This window comes from Diachasma alloeum, unplaced genomic scaffold (genome assembly GCF_001412515.2).
Source record: "Diachasma alloeum isolate Michigan unplaced genomic scaffold, Dall2.0 Dall_scaffold_00636, whole genome shotgun sequence".
In the NCBI taxonomy this organism is placed as follows: Eukaryota; Metazoa; Arthropoda; class Insecta; order Hymenoptera; family Braconidae; genus Diachasma; species Diachasma alloeum.
The window spans coordinates 55,227-77,194 of record NW_021680768.1 but is presented as its reverse complement, the minus strand read 5'-3'; the positions used below and the strand labels follow the sequence as shown (position 1 = coordinate 77,194).

The 21,968-nt window shown below is 42.4% G+C and overlaps 1 protein-coding gene across 1 annotated transcript in view; it reads right to left on the bottom strand.

Annotated features, from left to right (window-relative positions):
- Positions 1-20,277, bottom strand: part of LOC107043823 (GPI ethanolamine phosphate transferase 1) — a 32,690-nt gene extending 12,413 nt beyond the window's left edge. Inside the window, exons 1-2 of the mRNA XM_029126525.1 lie at positions 20,165-20,277; positions 18,188-18,473 (exon numbers count right to left, since the gene is read on the bottom strand). Of these exons, the coding sequence (XP_028982358.1) occupies positions 18,188-18,473; positions 20,165-20,277 (399 nt within the window). The remainder of the gene's footprint in view (positions 1-18,187; positions 18,474-20,164) is intronic.
- Between the last annotated feature and the right edge of the window lie 1,691 nt (positions 20,278-21,968).

Genomic DNA, 21,968 nt, shown 5'->3' with positions numbered 1-21,968 from the left:
CTGCTGTATGTCAATAACTGCATCTCCGTCTGACATGTTGATGTACTTTGATTACTATACTTTACTTTGTTTACTATGTTTACTATAATAAGTTACTGACAGTACGGAGTTATCGACTAATGGAGTTTTACCGACCGTTAATCCTCTCAGTTGCTGGTGTGTTACCGACCGTTGATCCTCTCAGTTGCTGATGTGTTATCGACCGTTGATGTACTCTGTGTAAGCGCCTGTTGTTTGGCGCACGTGGGTCGAGCGTTGAATTTCCAAAATCACTTGACTTTTACCGGCACTGAGGTCACTCAATATTTATAGAATGTCACTTGAAGTCTAAACAAGAATCACAACCACTGATACACTACTGTCCGTTTGCGGGCTCGTGTGAACCCCGAAAGTTTTTCACACGAGGTGTCCTTCCGCGTTTTTTACTTCACAAAAACCCAAATCCGGCTCGAAGGACCATTTGTTTGATGAGGAACTAGGGTAGGGTGGATTGGGAATTTTTGTAGAAGCAAAAGGGGTGAAAATAAAAAGTCACTGTTATAAAAACCACTGTATTTCGTGGGATCGAACCACGTTGTTAAGATATGTACACTATATACACATGGTTTAGAGTTTGTTGAGTTTCCCACAATATTAATCACTGAATTTAATTCACTGTTGATTGTCCTTTCTAATAGTCTTTCGTTGATTAACTGATAACGTACTGAATTGTACTTGAGTTGATGTACTGAATAGAAAATGTGAATGCGAAAACGCGTTGGCTCACTCTATCATTTCTGAATGCTAACTGAACTTGGCTTCTCTTCCGGGTGTCTCTTTGACCCGATAACCGTTGACCCGAAGTGTCACGAAGATTTTCGAAGGTGGCCGAATACGAGAACACTGATATGCGGGATTTTTCTTTGCGGTTCAAACAGATGGAAAATGTGGTTTTTTACATAACAAACATATTTTGTTTGAAATTTTTTTCTCTATCTGCAACCGTTTTGATATGATCGATTAAACAATAAAAATGTTATAAATAAATATACCTGACAACTTGTAAAAAGCGACGTCAGATTCGGATTCAGCACTTCCGTTAACGTAAATTCCATAGATAAAATGTAATTTTTTTCCTAGCGCATACAGAAATAGGGTTAGCGTAGGGCGTACTATTTCTATTTCCACTCTAAAAAATAGGTTCAAACAACTTTTTGGTAGCATAAAATTTTTGTGATTTTTTTCAGATTTTTAAAATGAGACTTTCGTTAATCTACTTCAAAAATTGATAAAAAATTAAAGAATTGATAAAAAAACCTTAAAAAATCAGGGTGGATTTTTCATCGAGTAGAATCATAAAAAAAAGTGAAACGAATCTGAGATGATCAGGGTTTAAACCGGTCGAATTGACATGGAATGCCCCATATTGTCATCACTTGCGCCTAAAGTGAAATTTCGAAGGGCAACATTGGAATTTTTGTGAATATTAATTTCGAATTAACTAATTGAATTCTAACAAAACGAAGAGTACTAGACTCGTATTCGTTTTGAGGTTCATTTCTATTTGATGACGCTAAATTTGACTCCTTTGCTTGAATTTTGAGGATGAATTAATTGTGGAAGTTAAGATTTATTTAAGGATTTTATTGGATGAAGGAATTTCGGTATAAAAAGGATTATTGCCAAATTTTATAAAACACTTGACTTTACTAAAAACTCCAATTAAATTTATTATGTAGATTATTTAGTTATACATCAAGAGAAATTACAGATTTTGTTCTTCATAATTCTATTTCAACCTTAAATGACTTTTACATTCTAATTCGCGTGAAAGTTTAATTCCAATTATTTAATCGAAGAAATTTCTGAATTTGACATGGATTGGAAATTATTTGAATTGTTGTGGATTCCTCGACTTACTACTTCGGCGATAACTCAAGTTGAGTTAACGCAGATTGAAGGGTTGAGTTACTCAACCCTTCAGTCAGCTTATCCAGCGGCTGCTGTGACACCTATAATTATCCGGATTCTACGAGTTTCTATAGTTTTGTTCTTTCACTGTCACACTGTTTTTATATTTTTTATTATCAAAATTTATTTAATTTTGTTTGATGGGTTCGTTTCGAAAAATTCGCAACAAAATACTAATTTCAGTATAAGGCTACGGTTTGCCCGGTCAATTTGTCACTATATCACCTCTTTTGAGATTCTTTTCATGATTCTGTCAAAGCTACAGTCATCTCTGCCTCCACTTCTGTCTGGATAAGCAAGCCTGGGAATTTTGAGTATATCTTCTGTGAGACCCAACCAGTGGGCACTTCTCCAGTCTTCGTCGGAGCCGTTTACCACCCACCCCATGCTCCTTTTCATGTTCCTGACAACTTCACTGAGCTCTTGACGACGGCTCTGGACGGCTACAGCTATAAAGTGATTATGGGGGACTTCAATGCTGATCAACTGGCGGAGAATAATGCTGATGCGTTATATGCACGTTCGATGATGAGTGGTCTGTCGTTGAAGCTGGTAAATCATGGTGTCACTCACTCAACCCTCACATCCTCTACATGGTTGGATCTCTGCCTAACAGACGATTGCGACACCATCACTGGATGGTATACATCAGATTGTCCGATGGCTGCTAGAGACCACCCCATCGCTGCTTCTATCGCTATTGTTGGGTGCAAGCCTCACGCTACGTTCATCTCATCTCGTCAAATGTCGCGACTCCTGAGTGCTAATGTCGTAGGTGACCTCCAGAGGACTCTCCAATGTGGTCCTCTCCCGACATCCTCTAATCCCGATGATCTAGCAGGGAGTTTTACTGACACCTTCCTCGAGTTAGTCGACACTCATGCCCCGCTGCGCGAGATGCTTGTGAATTCGGCAAAGACGGCTACGTGGCTTGACGATAATCTGCGAAAGTCTTACCAGCACGTGCAGTACCTCTATAGAAGGTTTAAGCGGCTGAGAAATCGTCATCGATTGCTGGAGTTCCGCTTAGCCAGAAGTCTCCACCACTCCAAGCTAGCCGAGGCTCGTACCAGCTACTACTATTCGCGACTATCCGGACTACAGGGTGCAGCACTGTGGCAGGAGTTTCGCAACCTTCCCTTAACGCCTGGCTCGTGCTCCAAACCTGTCATTTCAGCTGATGTTCTCAACTCTCACTTCGCAGCGGTCTCGACAGTGTCGCCTGACGTTCAGCCTGCTTCCAGCACGGCCCAGCCTGTTCACGAACTGCCGTTGCCTCCAGTAGGGAACAACTGTGGTCCTCCTTACTTGTCGTTGGCCTTCTCTGACGTGAGTTGGCTCAATATCCAGGCGGCGATCACTTCAATTCAATCCAATGCTATTGGTGCTGATGGAATCTCTAGAAAGATGGTGTTACATACCCTCCCAGCCCTGTCAGAGAGTCTTCCTGTCATCATGAACCGATTGCTTCAGGACTGTGTCTTTCCTGCTATCTGGAAGAGAGCTATTGTCGTTCCTGTGTGCAAAGTTAGCTTTCCGAAGTCTCCTTCTGACTATCGACCAATTGCACTTCTACCTTTCCTGGCGAAAGTCCTGGAGAGATTGGTGTTCAACCAACTATGCTCTCACCTGCAGGAATACAATCTCCTGGATCCTCGGCAGTGTGGCTCCAGACCTGGTCACAGCACGCAGATGGCCTTGTTGAGACTTGTGAATGATATCAGGCGGAATGCCCACGATCGCAAAGTCACCATCTTGGTCCTTTTTGACTTTTCCAAAGCATTTGAGACTGTCTCTCACTCCCTGCTGCTGAGCAAGTTGGCAGGACTAGGACTTTCTGCTGGGGTCGTTGCTTGGTTTCGTTCTTACCTCACTGGTCGATCTCAAGCTGTCAAAGGTGAACATGGGCTCTTGTCTTTCCTGAAAACCAATGCTGGAGTACCCCAAGGATCTATCCTTGGTCCCTTGCTGTTCTCTCTCTCTTCATCAACGACATCGGTAGTAGTGTGATTGAAGCTCAGTACCTTCTCTACGCTGATGATCTTCAGATCTATATTGGTTGTGATCCTTCTGAGCTACACATCTGCATCCAGCGGCTTAATTCTGACATATCCAGGATCCAGGACTGGGCCATTGCTAACAGTCTTCAACTCAATATTAACAAAACCAAAGCAATGATCCTGGGAGCGCGACGATTCATTAATGCCATTGATGTCTTGTTCATTGCCTACTCTAGGTTGTGCAGATGCTGCCATTGAGTTTGTTAGTACTGTGAGGAACCTGGGCATCATCATTGACAGCAAACTGACTTTTGGGAACCATGTACAGCATGTGACCTCCAAGATCAATTCAGTGTTTTATCAGCTGTACAGCCTGAGGAACTATACTGATATCTGGTTGCGAAAGTTGCTCATCAATGCTCTCATCTTTCCACATATCTTTTACTGCTTTGCAGTGCTCCAAGGGGTGGGGACGGTACTGGACCTTCAGCTCCAGCGGCTTATTAATCGTGCCGTTCGTTACGTCTCAGGACTACCTCGTGATGCCCCGATGTCTGCTGTCAGGCGGGACCTTGGTTGGCTAACGATATCAGGCTACAGGACATCTACCATCGCCTCGGTCATGTACCAAGTACTGCGGTCCGGCAATCCAACATACCTCGCTGATCTCTTTATGAGTTATAGTTCAGCCTTGATTGTCCCTTGCTTCAAGACCAATACGTACAGGGCTGCACTTGCCGCGCTGGTCCTGAAATCTGGAGCAACATCCCTCCTCACATAAGGGAGATGCCCACGTCCGCTTCCTTCAAGCGTGAACTGCGGTGTTGGGTGCGTGATCACGAAGGACTCTGTTGACTCGTTCTGCTACCTGATAGTGCTGTCTGTCATCTGTACTTGTGTATTTCTTGTGCTTATTTTCCTTGCTATGTTTTGCTTTTCCTCTCTAATCTTGCCGAATATCTGTTTTGTTCTCATACGCTGTATCTTTTATACATCTCATCTCGATGTAATTATTTTCTTTAATTTTCTAAACAATAAACTTCACATCTTATCTTATCTCTTTTGCGTAAGGTCACCGAAAAAGAAACTATTTTTCTTAATGGGGTGAAAACTGAAAGACCGATTTCACGGATTGAAACTAATTAATTATTCTAAAGAGCGGAGAACGACTGACTTCTTCCAAAATTTTTTGGAGGTAGGTTGGTCGTGATTTTTGGTAAATTTTGAAGAGGGGGGGTGCATGAAAATTGCAAGTTAATCAATTGCGCGGCCGGTCGGTGGCCGTGGCTTCATTCTTTTTCCTTCTGGTGACCCTACGTGGATGTTCTGCTGTTACCGAAAGGCGATAAGTTTTACAATAATACTGATCTATTGATTTCGACATTGAATGATTTCGAAAAGAAATAGTGAAATATCGTACGTTTTCCATTGTTACCGGGGTGGAATGACCTGTGTGCATTTCGATGAGTTCGTTCGACTCTTACACTGAAATATTCAGAGTTAGGTCCTTAAAAAAATCTAAAAAGAAAATTGAAAATTATTCTGGATGTAAGACGTATCTAAATATACTAATCCTGTATTAAAAAGTAGGTGAAACATTTTTGCTCAGCAATCTATTTCGCCAAGCATATGCTAGACTTAGGAATATTTCAAGTTTATTTTAGCTTATGAATAAAAAATACTTACTTATATGTTATATAAATATAAAAATATATAATATAAAATGGGTAAAATAATACTAATGTTATTAATAATAACAAAATTTATGTTTTATATCTACAATGGTCTATTATTTCATACATTTTATATATAAATACGTATTCTTTATTCATGAACTAAGATAAACTTGAAATATTCCCAAGTCTTGTATCGGCTTGGCGAAATGGTTTAGTGACCGAAAATATTCCATCCATTTTTTAATAGAGGATTAACATCAAAATTGGTGAACACTTTTTAGCAAAAGAATGCGAAAAACAATTGCACTCGATTTCATGAACAACGTGAATTTTTCATCGCAAAAGTTTTTGAAGATCATTTCTCAAAGTTGTTCCCAAATCTGAATATAATAAAAGCGGACATTAACTCCTTTTTAATGCATGAATGAATACATAATAATCAAAAATACTATGTAGAAACTAGGTGGCGTCTTTCTCAATGGCATCTTATTAAGAGGCGTTTCAATTACTGAATGAATCACTGGGTTGTTGGTCGCTCGCTGCGCTCGCTCCGATGGCGGGTGGGTTGCGCAGGACTGGGTTGTTGGTCGCTCGCTCCCAAATTTGGGTGCGTTGGAACCAGTGCGTTGAGGTAGATGTGACCCATTCGGGATGCACTAAGAATTTCCCGATTCGTTTGTTCGGCATAAGAATTCAGTAGGAATAATCAGAAAAGAGTAGTATTCAAAAACTATTCTTGCACTCTATGAGCCCACTCTGTGATCCCCACAATTGTTCCCTGACATTTGCAAAAAACTGAATGTATGTGCGTGTATGTGTTTTTTTTTCTGCTTCATTATTGGAAAAATGCTTTTTACGCACTAACACACTCCAGACTGATGGTATAAGGAGTGTAGTATCCGAATCGGTCAGGTCTAGATGGTAGCGACCACGAGCACCATGGTTTCCATGTATTTGCTGGCGAATGTGCAACCCCTACGGACTAAAAAACCAAACATGACACCAGTAATCTTTGACCTTTTCTTTCCCTCGCGGCATCACCGTTAGGTATTACTTTACGAGGGAGCTCTCAGCTGTTTGCTCTTCCTCTTTTCAACCTAATATACGTCCTCCTAGCCTACTAAGATGTTGAGTGTAAGTAGGAGGTTCCAGTAGGTTCTCCATCTGTGTTGCAGCCTTATGCTCGCGTTCCTCTTTTCTGAGCTCTTTTATGGCTTCAGCCGCAAAGTGACTCGTTGCGTCCCAAGCTGCCTGCGATGATAGTAAAAGATCTATCAGGTTTTCAGGCAGTACTTCCATCCTCAGTGTAGACATCCAGATACGCCTAGTCTCGCTGAAACGCGGACATATGAAGAACACATACTTCGCATCTTCATGCACGTCTGGGTTTATTAAGAGTAAGAAGAACCTGCACGCCGAGTTGACGAGCCTAGCTAACGCGACGCTGAGCAAGTACAAGAAGTGCGCTAGACTGCGGGAGACAGAGGATGTAGTCCTCGAAAAGGTCAATGAACTGACCACCGTAATAGAGGAAGGTTCAAAAACGACACCATCGCTCACTCGTACGTACTCTTGAGTGCTGAAGAACACCTCAGGGGATGTCACTCCTATGTCCAGGGACCTGGCGAAAGGCAAAAGATAGAAGCAGTCCACTCCTACACCGCCGTCAGCCGAGATGAAGAACTCTCGGAAGAAACGACGGAAGCAAGGAGACGCGTCCGAAGAAATCCGGAAAGCTCGGGCGGAGCAGAGACGAGAGCCGAAAGACAATTCGCCGCCTGCTCATCGAAAGGTACCGGATAAGCCGCAAGCCTGGCAGAAGGTGATGAAGGGCAGAAGGCCGAAAAAAGCGTCTCGGCCTAAAACTCGTTTAGATGCGTTGCTCCTCATAGCGACGGAGGGGAAAAGCTACGCTGAGATCCTCCGCAAGGTGAAACAGGAGGTTGGCGACTACGGAGACTGCGCGGACAAGATACGCCGGACGAAAACTGGCGCACTCCTCATCGTTTTGAATAAGAACAGCTCTGGAAGTGCATCTCGTCTACAAGCGGCCATGGCAGACGTCCTCAAGGATGATGCAGAGGTAGTGAGCAAGATTCCAGAAGTGGAAATGGAAATAAAAGACTTGGACGAGATCACCACGAAAGAGGAAATCTGGAAAGCTATCCAGAAGCAAGATTTCGTAAATTGCAACATCTCCATGAGCGCCTTCAAGTTTCTCCGAAAGGCCTATGGAGGAACGCAGAGAACGATCATCAGCGTCAACACAGACTGGGCCTCGAAGTTGGAAGAGAAAGGCAAGATCGGATAGGTCGGATCAATTGCCACATTAGCGCTATGAACAGGCCGATAAAGTGCTTCAAGTGCTGGCGCTACGGCTATCTCGCCACTCAATGCAAGAGCGAAGTCGATAGATCGAAACTGTGTGTCAGATGTGCTGATCCTGGCCACAAGATCGCAGAATGTAGGAAGGAGCCCCGATGTACCCTGTGTACCGAAAAAGGAGGCGTTGAGAACTATGCCCATATTGCTGGTAGCACCAGATGCCCAGCATATAAGGATGCGCTCCAGAAGCTTACCAGTGGACGGAAATGAGAGTACTACAGCTCAACCTCAACCACTGTGAGGCCGCACACGATCTGCTTATTCAGACGGTATGGGAGCGGAAGGTCGATCTGGTCTTCATCTCAGAGCCATATAGACATCTTGGCACCCAATCCTGGGTTACTGACACCAGTAAGAAGGCTGTCATCTGGGCTTGTGGGAATCGACCTTTCCAGAGCACCATCAGTAGCAATGAGTATGGCTTTGTGAGGGTGAAGGTTGATGGCATATATGTCTACAGCTGCTACGCCCCGCCGAGCCTTTCGATCGATGACTTCACCGACTCCTTGGATACTGACCGAGGATGTGAAGCAGCACTTTCCCGTGGCAATCGCCGGGGACTTCAACGCCTGGGCAGTTGACTGGGAAAATAAGCAGACAAAGCCTAAAGGACAAGCCGTACTTGAGACCATGTCATCGCTGGACTTGGTCTTGCTCAACCGAGATAAGGAACTGACCTTCGTGAGAAGAAACGCGAGCTTAATCGTGGATCTTACCCTCGTGAGTAGCAGCCTTGCAAGAGGCAACTGCTCGTGAGAGGTAACCGGAATATACACAGGTAGCGACCACTGTGCGATACTCTGGGAGGTTTTCACCCGCCAGAGACGCGGACCGAAGAAGACCAATGCAGTAGGCTGGATAGTGAGCCACTTCGATCCTAACCTCCATTTAGTGGCCATGGACCATAGCCCAATCAGTGGCAATAATGCTACTGAGAAGGCAAAGAACATCAAGAGGAGACTCACGGAAGCGTGCGACGCCACCATGCCTAGGAAGCGAGCTATCAATCGCCGGCCACCAGTATATTGGTGGAATGATATCATCGTGAATCTGCGCAAGGAATGTAATGCGGCAAGAAGATCATCTCAGCGCCGCCGGAAGAAACCCAACTTTGCTGAACTGGAGATGAGGTATAAGAAGGCGCGCCATAAGCTCAACAAGGCCATCAAGTGCAGCAAAGCACATTCCTGGAATGAGCTGACTGCTGAAGTGGAAAGCGATCCGTGGCAAACCGTACAAGGTGGTGTTGACGCGACTCAAAAGCCAACCCATGCCATCGCCAACGTGCCCGGAGCTCTTGGAGAAGATCGTCACAGTGCTTTTCCCACAACAACCGGAATTTCAGCGTGCCGACAGATGAGGAAAACACTTGGTCCCACCAATTACTGAGGATGAGTTGATGGAGGCGTGCGCTAGGGTCGGGAATACAAAGGCCCCCGGGCTTGATGGGATTCCCAACATTGCACTAAAAACCGCTATCCATGCGTTGCCGGGCCTATTCCTGGACGTGTACAACGAGTGTCTCAGTGAGGGCGCCTTCCCTGCAAAGTGGAAGCAGCAGAGGCTGGTGGTACTGCCGAAAAGGAAAAAACCACCGGACGAATCTTCATCCTACCATCCCCTCTGTATGCTCAATACAGCTGATAAGATACTCGAGCGCATCGTTCACAGGAGAATAGAAGCAGTAGTTGAACCATTGCTCGCCAACAACCAGTACTGCTTTCGTAGAAGCCGATCCACCCTTGAAGCAATCAATCTGGTCGTTCATACAGCTAGAGAAGCGATTTCAGGGAAAAGATGGTACAGGGGCACGAAGAAATACAAGCAGTGGCAACATTGGACACCAGGAACGCCTTCAACTCAGCCAGATGGGACTGCATTATGGAGGCCCTCGAGAGTTTCGGTATGCCTGAATACCTTCGGAGGATAGTAGACGATTATTTCACCGGGAGGGTTCTCAAGTACGACACGGAGTGTGCCCCCAAAGAGTACAGAGTCACTGAAGGGGTGCCTCAGAGCTCGGTGCTGGGTCCTCTTCTGTGGAACATCGTGTACGATGGTCTGCTGAAGCTGACACTACCACCTGATGTGAGTCTCATTGCTTTTGCGGACGATGTGGCCGTGATGATCATGGGAAAACACCTGGAGGACATCAAACTTGCCTTCAAAAGAACTTTCGGTGCGGTTCGCCGTTGGATGGACTCAGTTGAGCTGAGCCTGGCTGAGCATAAAACCGAGGCCGTGTTGATCACGAGCAGAAAGGTCTTAGAGACAATTACGCTGCAAGTCGGGGACTATGAACTCACATCTCAGCCGTACATCTGGTATTTGGGGGTGATGATTGATGCCCGGCTCAATTTTAAACAGCAGCTGGAACATGTGACTACCAAAATATCTGGAGTTCGAGCTGCCTTATCACACCTCATGCCCAACATTGGAGGCCCCAAGTAGAGAAGACGAGCGATACTGTCGTCGGTGATTATGTCAGTACTCACCTATGGCATTGCCATTTGGGCGGATGCGCTCCAAGTACAGGAGATCCGACGCAAAGTGGCAGCTGTTCACAGACTAAGTGCCCTTTGAGTCGCCAGTGCATTTCGCACTGTATCCGATGATGCCGCGTGTGTCATAGCCGGAATGATGCTGATTGAAGTATTAGCAGAGGAACGAAGATTTCTGGCAAAAAGGATGGACCTCACTGAGCCCAACCGAGCTCAAGGCAAAGGCGAGACGTAAGAGCATGGATAGATGGCAGTCCCAATGGGGCACCTCTCCGAAAGGGAGATGGACGTATCGCCTGATCCCGCAAGTAAGTGCTTGGGTACACCGTGAACATGGTGAAATAAACTACTACTTGACACAGTTGCTTTCAGGACATGGGTGTTTCCGAGGATATCTTCATAAATTCAAACATGATGATTCCCCGGATTGCCCGACGTGCTCTGGTATTGAGGAAGACGCAGAGCATGTGTTTTTTGTATGTTCACGTTTCAGAACGAGCCACTCGGAGTGGGAGTCTGCACTTGGTGGAACGATCCTGCCTGAGAACCTGGTGGAAGCAATGCTGTCATCACAGGCAGCCTGAGACGCAACGAGTGACTTCGCGGCGAAGATCATGAAGGAGCTCCGTGAGGAAGAGCGCTGTCGAAAGAACGCTGTATAGAAGGAAGAGCTACCGGAACCTCCCTCTCACCGCTAACATCTGAGTGAGGTAGGGGGACGTAGGGCCCAGCGTTTTGAACAGAGGAAGAGCAACAGCTGATGTCCCCCCGTGAAGTAATGCCTGCCGATGGTTTCACGGGAATATGGGGTTAGTAGAAAAGAGGCGAAAAAGGGATTTTACTGAGTACAAATCTCAGATCTGGTTTTTAATATCACTTTACCAGAATTTTTGGAAGATTTCCCCCCAAACGTCTTAAAAAAAAACACACACACACACATGCACGCACAGACAGATATGTTTCTGGAAATGACTGAAAATGAGTCTATAGACCTTGGAGTACCAACATTTGATCAAAAATCGAAAATCGATTTTCGGGTGATTACAATAACTGTCCCTATTGGGATGGTAATGAGTAGTATCATCTGTGCTCCTAATTGTAAGAGATAGGAGAACTTGACGCTAATTTCACTTGACCTAAGAATTTCACCTGTCCCCACGTGATTTACATGTAACCAAGATGAAGTCGTGGCCACGGCAATTCCCAGCGTGATGTTCCTCGGGCGGGCTTCCGATGTCCAGTTCATTCTTTTTAATTTCCCCTGTCTCCCTAACTCTCTCAATCAATGAGAAAGTTCCCGGCTCAACTCGGCAGTAAACCAAATTATCGACACATCCTTTAATCTTTCCATCCTTTCAGTGGACTTGATGTGATAGTCCGATTGTTATTATTAGTAATTTGGTGGGTATTTTTACAACTGGAAAAATCCAATTATTATTCCCAATTATTCCTGGACCATTAGTAGACTCAATCCAGTAGCGGAGTTGTGTCTTAGCTACGGTTTTTGGCAATGTTGATCATTCCGGATCCACATAACCTCCAACTATTATCAGGATCTCAAGTGGTGTTTAATTTTCATTCCCAACAATATTCATTTGGCGTGACACTGTCTCAATATTTCCACTACCTTCTTTTTTAGGATATGCATTCAAGTCCGGGCGATAACTTCTTCTCGTGACCCTGCCGCAGTCCTGTCAGGGGGGGGGGATGAAGTAACGTTAGTCATACAGATGACCTTAGTGATTCACGCAAGGGTGAGTGAAGTTATTCACGCAGTACTTATATAAATGAGAGGGATTCATACAGAATGTTCTGTATTCTGCCTGATTCTCGCAGAATATTTTCTATTCGGAGTGATTCCCGCAAGAGTGGGTGGAGTGGTTCACGCAGAATATTTTCTGTTAGGAGTGATTTACGCGAAGGTGAGTGGAGGGGTTCAGGCAGAATATTTTCTCTTCGGAATGATTCACGTACAACCCGCAGCATTCGCACAAATGGATGCAATGGAACGTAGGAGTTCAGGATCCAGTCAGCTTGTGCTGTTAGGGGGAGGGGGGGATGAAGTAACGTTAGTCACACAGATAACCCTAGTGATTCACGCAAGGGTGAGTGAAGTTATTCACGCAGTACTCAGTTCTCTATTCTGCGTGATTCATGCAAAATATTTTCTATTCGGAGTGATTCACGCAGGAGTGAGTGGAGTGGTTCATGCAGAATATTTTCTGTTAGGAGTGATTCACACAAGAACGAGTGGAGTGATTCACGTACAATCCTGATGATGTCCTTGATGATGTTCTTTTAGTAGGCGTCATGATATTGTTCATTGATGAATGTCTGCGATTATTATCACCAATTACTATGAGTGACGTGGGATGAGACTCCCTGTTTTTTAACAGCATCTCGATAATATTCTCTAGTCCTTAACGAAAACGTAGACCCTCTTTTCCTTATTGTGCGATTATTTGCGGAGCCGGCTCTTCCGGTGATGCTTCTCCTCTCTTGAGGTGATGAATTCCGATTCGAAATATTGCTCGAGCATATGCTTGATCCAGTTGATTCATGCCTCATCTCTCGAGGCGTGATGATTGGCGATTCTGGTACGGGTGATATACAAGGTGCTTTTGATATGTTGCATCTTCGATAGGTACAAATTCCTTCCATCTTGATACGTAGCCTCAGTTCCAGGTAGATGCCACTGAGAAATCATTTCATTAATGAAGTTCTGGATTCTGCAGACAAGTAGAGGTTTAGTCGACGCTGAATTCGACGTTGAGATGCGTGAATATGCTACAGCGCTCGTGGTGTAGTTCAGGACGTCGTCGAGCAATGCAATTGTATGGTTGATGCTTGCGACGATGGATGAGAGCCCCATGAAATTTTTCATGTGCTGAATTTCTGAAAGTTTTCGCTGATGATTGCCTTCTGGTAATTGAGCAACCTTTACTGTGGTCCAAGGATATGGCCTTGACCCGCTGACGTTAAAAGGTCACATCTCCTTGTTGAGTTTTCTTGAATAGGTTTTCAACGTCACGTGAATACCTTTATTATAAATCAATGAAGGTATTCAAGTGACGTTGACATTACGGAAGGTCAACCTTTACTGTTGATTCTGGGCATTCCACTGGCGTTGATTTGGCTGGTGATATTTGCAATTGCACCACGTTTAGGTAATGAGTAAGGATTCGACTTTTGGCCGATATGGCCATCCGCCGTGCAGAGGTGATTTAATTCATTGATGATGGTCTTAGATGGACTTTCAATGGCTTGTGGGTATGATCTACGTTGCGTTTCTCGATGATTTCCAATATTGCTTATTAAGGCAATCTTCTGTTCGTTATGGTTATATATTCTCACTATTGTACAGGCAAGCACCGTATTAAGGCGATGATGTTCATCATTGATTCACTGTTAAAATATCTTAAATTATGCCACGATTATGATATTGTAGATGAATTTCGTTGGTCGATATACGATAACGATGAATTTCTGAGTGGGTAGTTGAAGATCATCAATTTGGTTGATCTGGTCTCCGATAATTTTCTCTGCGTCAGTGATGATGTCTATGGAGCCAGAGTTGCCCCTCAGGATGATGAAATTCCCGAGACTGGCGCCCTGCTCATGAACCGTGGCTAGACCGTGGTATCTTTCACCATTAGCTGATTGTCGATAATGGCACTGATGAGTTGAGATGCTGGATCACTGTTCGATTGTATGGTCGAAAGTGACGAAACTACCCATGCTCCAAAATGTTGTTCATGGCGATGATTTTCTGCTGCTGATGATGGCCATTGAAGACGATGATGGTGTCGAGGACCAGGATTGATTAATGTCTCTGAAATCCGGATGATGAGGACTTATGCATCCTTTATGAGTGCAGGATGTTGCAGCGATAATTCTCGCGGTTGCAAGGACAATCATCGTTGAGGTTGACAATGGAGACTGTTATACTTCTAACTGTCGTTGATCTCCATGATGACTTCTAAGATGCCCCATATTTGATTGGCGATTGTGTCAAGGGTGGTACACCTCTGATTGACGATAATCTCCACGTTGATCAAGGTGGTATATCTCTGATTGTTGATCACCTGTTGTCGCTCTGAGGAGATGAACTTTTTTGAGATGCTGCGATTTACGATGCTGTGTCAAGATGTGATGATGGACCAGTTGATTAGTAGATAAGTTACTTCCTGTTGATCTTCCTTCTGTTGATTGTCACGTGGTGAGACGCAGTCCAATCCACCGGAGTCGTAAATTCCTGATAATTTCGACCTAACTCTCCTGATTCGAGTAGTTGAAGTTGTCTTAAGATCAGTAGAGCCAACTCTTGTACCACGTGATGTTGAATGACTTGACGTCAATGACCTAGCCAGTATTATCGACAGGTCAAGCACCAATGTGAGTGGTTTGAAACAATGATGATGAGCCTTCAATGATGCGATCTCTTGTTGATTTTGCAGCCAATTTGTTGAAGATAATTGTTGGTAATATGAGGAACCTGTTGAGTTGACGACTGATGTAGTTTTTCGGAGTACAAGTGCCATGGAACTGTAGAAGTGTCCCAATCGGAGTCTGAATGTGAAAATCCATTGTTGAAGTTCTCAACGTTGAAGGTCAATTATTGAAGCTGCACGATGATGAAGATCAATAGTTTAAGTTCTTCAATGATACAGATTGATTGCTGAAGGTCCTCGATGATGATTATCGACCGTTGAAATTCTCCGATGTTGAAGATCGATTGATGAAGTTTTTCCACGATAATTTTTTCAAAATCTGATTACATCTGATTGCCAAAGATAAGAGCCATATGATGAAAATTGGTTGTTGAAGTTCGTCGATGTTGAAAGTCGATTGATGAACTTGCAGCCAGCTGGCTGAGACAGCGTCGTCGTCGTAGATCTGATCTACATGGCCCCGCCAGAGCCGTAAATTCCCTCAATGATGAACTCGCTGATAATTTTTCTCAGATGATGCTCAGTGACGTTGTTTTACCTCGGGAAAGAAACAATGTCTGAGGGCGGTATCATTTATCAAAATTGATGAAAGAAAAATGATACTTTACCTCTCGATCCAGTTGCTTCCTGCATTTCTGGGCTTGGGGGTGATGATTCGTAGCGTTGATTTTCTCTCGATGATGCGACGACATCTTGTTGATGATCTTCTCGAGAAATGAGTAGTGAATGATTCGTACCCAGGTAATTTAACCATGTGGGTGGTAGCTAAGACCACTTCCTTCCGATGAAATTGTTCATGTTGACTTTTCGAAAGTTGATGAGTAGTGCCAACTACGATGTAGTTCAAGTTACCCTCATAAGATAAATGGTCTCTATTTCGGCAATGATTTTTCCAAGGTTGAAGTTTCGATAAATTTCTCCGAGTTATATCGGCCTTAAGAACGTCCTTGTCAAGGTCTTCCCTGAGTTGAACTGCTATCCGTCGATCAGCCTGCTTTTGCTTGATGAATTTATCCATGTTAATGTTCCAAGGGATGATAAGCGGTGGGGACCATGCGGAGGTTGAGTCGAGGATGAATTTCTTTGATGATTTCTTCAAAGTTTGAATCTTTCGATAATTCTCCGAATTTTTGTTGAGTTGCCGTGCGTTGATAAGACACGGTACAATCGAGAAGATTTTGTAATCTTGGTGAATTGCTATTAAGACTTTCCCTCCCTTATCATTGAGTTTCTCCTTCATGTTGAGTTTCAATACATAATAACAGTGTAACGAGAGTAAGGATGACTCCCCGACTCACGCTGGTGAGTTTTACTTTCGATACGTGGGACAAATTGGCAATGGAAGAATCCAATGAGAGTCGAAATCCACCGAGTGTTGACCATTAATTAACTGCTAGCCGAGCACGATTTAAACAAACACTTTATTGAGACCACAACACTAATCCTTTAAGGAATTTGATTCCAGGGGATGTTCGTGTTGATATCCATATGCGATGTCTTGTGAACCCCGCATTTCCTCGCGGCACACAGAGCGTCTATCTAACACACGCGATGATTATCAGTATTGATTGATAAATACGTTGCTTGTCCCTAGCACTGAAATGCACTTTCACACTTGAGTTGGCCTCCATCCCATTCGGCTCGAAGGAACAATGTTGAAAATCTGTTGCGGTTCGTTGATTCCCAGGGTGGCAACGGAGGAGGAAAGGGCAGGTTTGGACTTATTTGTAAGACAAGTACACCGAGAATTTAGACCTGAGCCAAGTCAATTTATTCACAATAATTTAGATGGACTGAACAATAATAAATAGACGAACTATGGATGTACAAGTTGAATTTTCGTATCGATAATTGTCCTTGATAATTGTCTGGTAATGTGTGTGGAAAGACTTTCAACCTGAATTTTCACTGTTATGTTTTATTGATAATGATCAATAAATCACTGATGATTTTCCATTGATTTTGATAGCTAAATGACACGTTGAATTTAGTGTACAACTGATAACTCACTCGATGATTTTGCTACACAAATAATGAACTGTTTCGATGATTTACATGATGATTTTACTATAACTTTCGGATAATTCCGTCATAGTAAATCGAGACAATTTCCGGTGAATTACTGTCCACGAAGGACGATGAATAACTTTGTGTTATGCCTACAGAAGGCGATGATCGACTTGTTATGTCTACGACGGACGATGAGTGACTTGCTATGCCTACGGAACGCGCTGAGTGACTGCCCGTAAGTCGAGAAGAAATGATATATTTCGGCTGTTTTCAATGAGTTACGACTTGACCCGAATCATTGGGTTACATGTTGAAGCTAGTCCTTAACAGACCCACAATTTAGGCAGGATTTCGAACACAAAAAATTAATTACTTACCTGCTCGTACACGTAATCTGTTGGGTGCGAAACCCGGGCGGACCCGGAAACTTAACCCAATACTAAACAGGCGATCAAGAGAGCCTAATAAATCTACCCTACTCACATCAGCGTCCTTTTCAGAGGGAGGAAAAACGCATCTCACGGCAAAAAAAAAACTTCTTCGCAAATGTCTTGGGGTAAATATCTTCGCAAATAATTGGAAATGAAAATACGGTGATTTTTGATAAGATATTTTCTATCGTTCCACATTTTTTCTACAAAAAAAGTCTTCATCACAAAATCATCATTTTTCTATAATTCCTTGATATTTGCGGAGAAATAAAACGCGGTGAACTTTCCGTAAACGCCCCCTCTGCGCATGTACTGTGCGCCGTCACACGGAGAACAATTACCACTACTGTCCTGAGACCATAAACATACTATATCGTCGAATTAGTCTCATGCCAGTTCGGTTGGTAAAAATGTCCACGCCTAATTCATAGTGTCGCCGTACATAGTAAGGGTGCTTAAATTGAAAAAGATTATCTATCTGTCGGTGCGACTACAAAATAATCGTCCGCCACCTCGTGTTCCCCTTCACATTTCGCCAATTTTCATCAGATCGTAATGAAAGTAATTCAAAAAATTTTGATTTCAATTAAAAAATGAAGTAATAATGTAGAATTCTCCCTTGGCGTCTTTTTCTGGGAGTTATTCATTCTTTTGTACGTGGAAGAAATAAGAACAAGTGCAGGTATTCATCTCCATCATCCATCAAGTCTAGATGCTTGAAAATAGCGAGGGGAGAGGTAAGGGGGGTCAGAACCTCCATGCGGGCCTTAAATACGTTCTTACCTCACTGTTAGTAGGAATGGAGATTCCAAGTAAAGTGGAAATTAAAGGAGCGATGTCAGCCTGATTGATGTCTCTTTGTAAATTTGTTGGAGCAATTCCTGCTCCCCAGGCGACAAAAGGTGTTTCAGTTTCATCTTGGGATCCATCACCATGTGATCCCCAGTCTGTCATGCCATGGTCAGCGGTAAAAATGTAAGAAGTTGCGTTATCCTCAAAGAACGCTTCGCTTTGTCTCATTACTTCTGCGATTGCAGTGTCTACAAATGACATTTGTGATTCGTATTCTCTATAAAAAAAAAAGCATAGAAAACAAAATTGAATAAACGTAATTAGTTTATAAAGTACAGTCGGGAGATATGAGTGCAGATTTTCCTGTAACTATCATCAAAATGAGGGGCTTTGGAACAGTATGTGGCTTCTTTGCAGATTTTGATTATTCAACATTATGTATAACAGGGATCATCCAAGAAAATTTTAGAACGAGGTGAGTCGAATATGAATTTCATTAAGCAGGTAACTATGTGGGAAATGGATCACCGCGACAATACGTCCAAGAGGTTACTTTTCATAAAGGAATTTATTTAATATATTAACACTCCTGGAGTGTTCCTCTGAACTTGATTACTCGAGACGTTTGCACTCCAAAAAACAACCATCTTATTTGAAATTAAAAATCTTGTTAACTTGGAGCTGAGCTCAATAGCACACTGCGCGGGGACCGTGGAAAAATTATTATCATTATTTGATGTTTAATGTGATGTTTAATGATTCCGGCTGTTTAGAACAGAGTCCACAGTCTAACGGCCGCTATCTCTGCCAGGGACATTTCTGGGTAAGGGGTCTCCGCAGTACTTTCAGTGAAAATTAGGAAATGTGCTACAATAGGCAGAATTTGCGAGTATTATATTCAAGTAGTTCTTAATCCACGTTGACAGTCCCAAATATTATTTATCGTTTGGAATAAGAAACATGAAAATGAAAAAAATGCTTATACAATTTTCGAGGCCCAAAAACGACTCCAAGCCTGTATCGACAATGTACTGGACGTTTCAGCTCTACTTGTATCGCACTGTTTAAGTTTCAACTATACACTCTTAAAATTTCAGCATGTTTATCGTCTAAATAATTTTTATTATTGAAAAACCATGAACATTTGCATAAAAAATGGTTGGTTTGGTCAAAATGGTGGTAAGACTGAGCAACGCTGTGGCGAGGAATCGATGCGCATGCGCGATATTTAAGTGCGGGTAATTCGAAGACTTAGAACAGAATTTAGTTTTTATACAAACTAGAAAGAATTTTTCAATAGTTTTTTTTTCGAAATTACATTCATGTCCCATATACACAACCACGAGAATTTATGAATTCAATTTTTCCCTGACTTCTTCAAATAATTGTTCATTTTCATATAACATTCTTCAAGGTTTATTTTTTGAGATTTGTAATTGACTTTACTGTTTAATAATTCAATTACTACATCCTCTCCATCTCTTAGATAAGCATTCTTCAAGTCATCCAATCCAGTACCTCTCTCAGAAATTTTCTTTCTCAAGCACATTGTGATGATGTCGGATAGTGGAGAGACTATCCAAATTCCTCTTATTTACTTTTGAAGAATGATATCTTTGAAGTGCATCAGGTACAGTGGTGAGTTGGGACAGGAAATCCTCCAAGGTAAAAACCTTACATGCAAAGTGTCACAATAGAAGCACGTCATATGATGCATTGTGGGCATTTTGATCAAACACCTTCACCCATGGACCAGCCAGGGTCGTCAGAGTCAAATCGCCACTTTGCTTTATTTGCTTTATTTTTCATTTTATACCCTTGGAGAGTACAACTTAACCCAGTTACTACTGATTGGGATTCTGACAAGAGAGAATAATTCTCAATTGCATCTAATAATTGCGGACCATACAAAATTTAAGAGCCACATTTGAGAGCCTTGAGAGCCTCCCTCATTAATTTCAAGTTCACAACGCGATACAGACCTTAATAAGTTGGCTTATCATGCACTGATTCTCCAGGATCATCATCATCAAATCCATTTTTGCCACTGGCACATAGTCGTTTTCTTCGTCCTGAACCATTTTAACTTTTCTGCCTTTATTTTGCTTGCCAAACTTCACTTGAGCAATCAACGGATTTAAACGTTTTTTCTTGATAAATTTCCCCTTAAATCGGAGCGGTGAAGTGCCTTCTGAATCTTATATTCTCAACCATAATTATTTACTGCATTTCTTAATGAATACAACGCAATATTTGCTGGTGTTTACTACGAATTAATATAAACTTCATCTCATAACTCTATGGCCACATGACAGTGATGCTCAGGCAGAAGTTGTTTTTACCGACTGAATCAGTACTAATCCGTTGAAACTAAATCACATGGTTGCCAAGTCTGCATCTCTAATTTGTAAATTTTTTTATAATTATACGATTGATTTTCATCAATAAAATGACTTTCTTATGAATTCATGACTCCTAATGAAGGGGAAACAAATGCGCGATAGTTTTCATGGAATTATGAGGGTATTATTCACGTTATTTTTTTTTCTAGAATTTGCCGCCAACTGTCAGCTCATTTGATTTTTACCCCTCGGAACGGACTGCGGAGACCCCCTTAATGTGGAAGAAGAAAATGAGATGGAGGGAGAATTAAATTTCTTTTTTGATGCGTTTCAAGAAGTTACATAATAGATAGACGATTTTGTCACCTGGTGATTTTAACAATTTAATAAAGTTACGATCTTTGTTTTTCGCTTTATTCAGTACTTTCACAACAGAGGGATTCATGTTCCTGAGTGTACTTCGGACAAGACCCAAACACATGATTAAGTTCTTCTGGGGTTTTAAGCGGACATAAGCAGAGTGGAGAAGTTATTATTTTTTTGCTGGCTAAACTATAATTGAGGTTGTAGTGGTTCGCTCTCATTCTACATAGAGTAGAGATCTAGGGCCAAGAAAGAGATGAGTATTGGAACCATGGTTGTTTCCATCAATTATAAAACATTTTGAATCATTGAGGACCTTTTTTTTTGGTTTGGATTTTTAAGAATTTTACGTTAGCAATTTTCATGATTTGATTAGCTATTCTATAATAGTCAGTGTATGTGATTGAGGTATTTAGAACAGTATCACAACTGATTGCGTCTTTGGCTAAGGAGTCAGAATTTTCATTACCTTGGATCCTGACATGCGCTTCGATCTATATGGCTTGACTGATTTTACTTTGGGAGTAATCCAGTCAAATTAGACGCGAAAATTGCCTAACTGGGAAATAATTTCACCGGGGATGAAAAAATATTAATTCGATAGATGAAAATGTTCTGAATAACATATCAAAATGATCAAACATAGATCGGTGCAGAAAATACAGAAAAAAATTGAAAACGAACGATTTTTTTTTTGGTTAATGACAAAAACATTCGTAGTTTCGACCAAACTCAATGGATTGTAAAAAAAAACCAATTGTAGACGTGAAAATTCCACACAAAAATGATATGTGAAACGATGTTCTAAGATGAATTGTATTTTCGTAAAAAATGTCGGAAACCCCAATTAACCCCAATTTCGTGATACTTCCAGCATCTTTCCCGAGGCTCCGCTACTTTCGGCGTGCGCACGTGAATGAAAAGAGCGGTATGTGCAGATTCAAATCTACATGTAGGGCAGGGGGAGGAGGGTAGTACCGATCACCTAAGGAAAATGAGAAATTTTTCTAGTTTCCCTAATAAATAAAAAGAAATAAATTTTTGGAATAGGTTCTTCGAATTCGCCT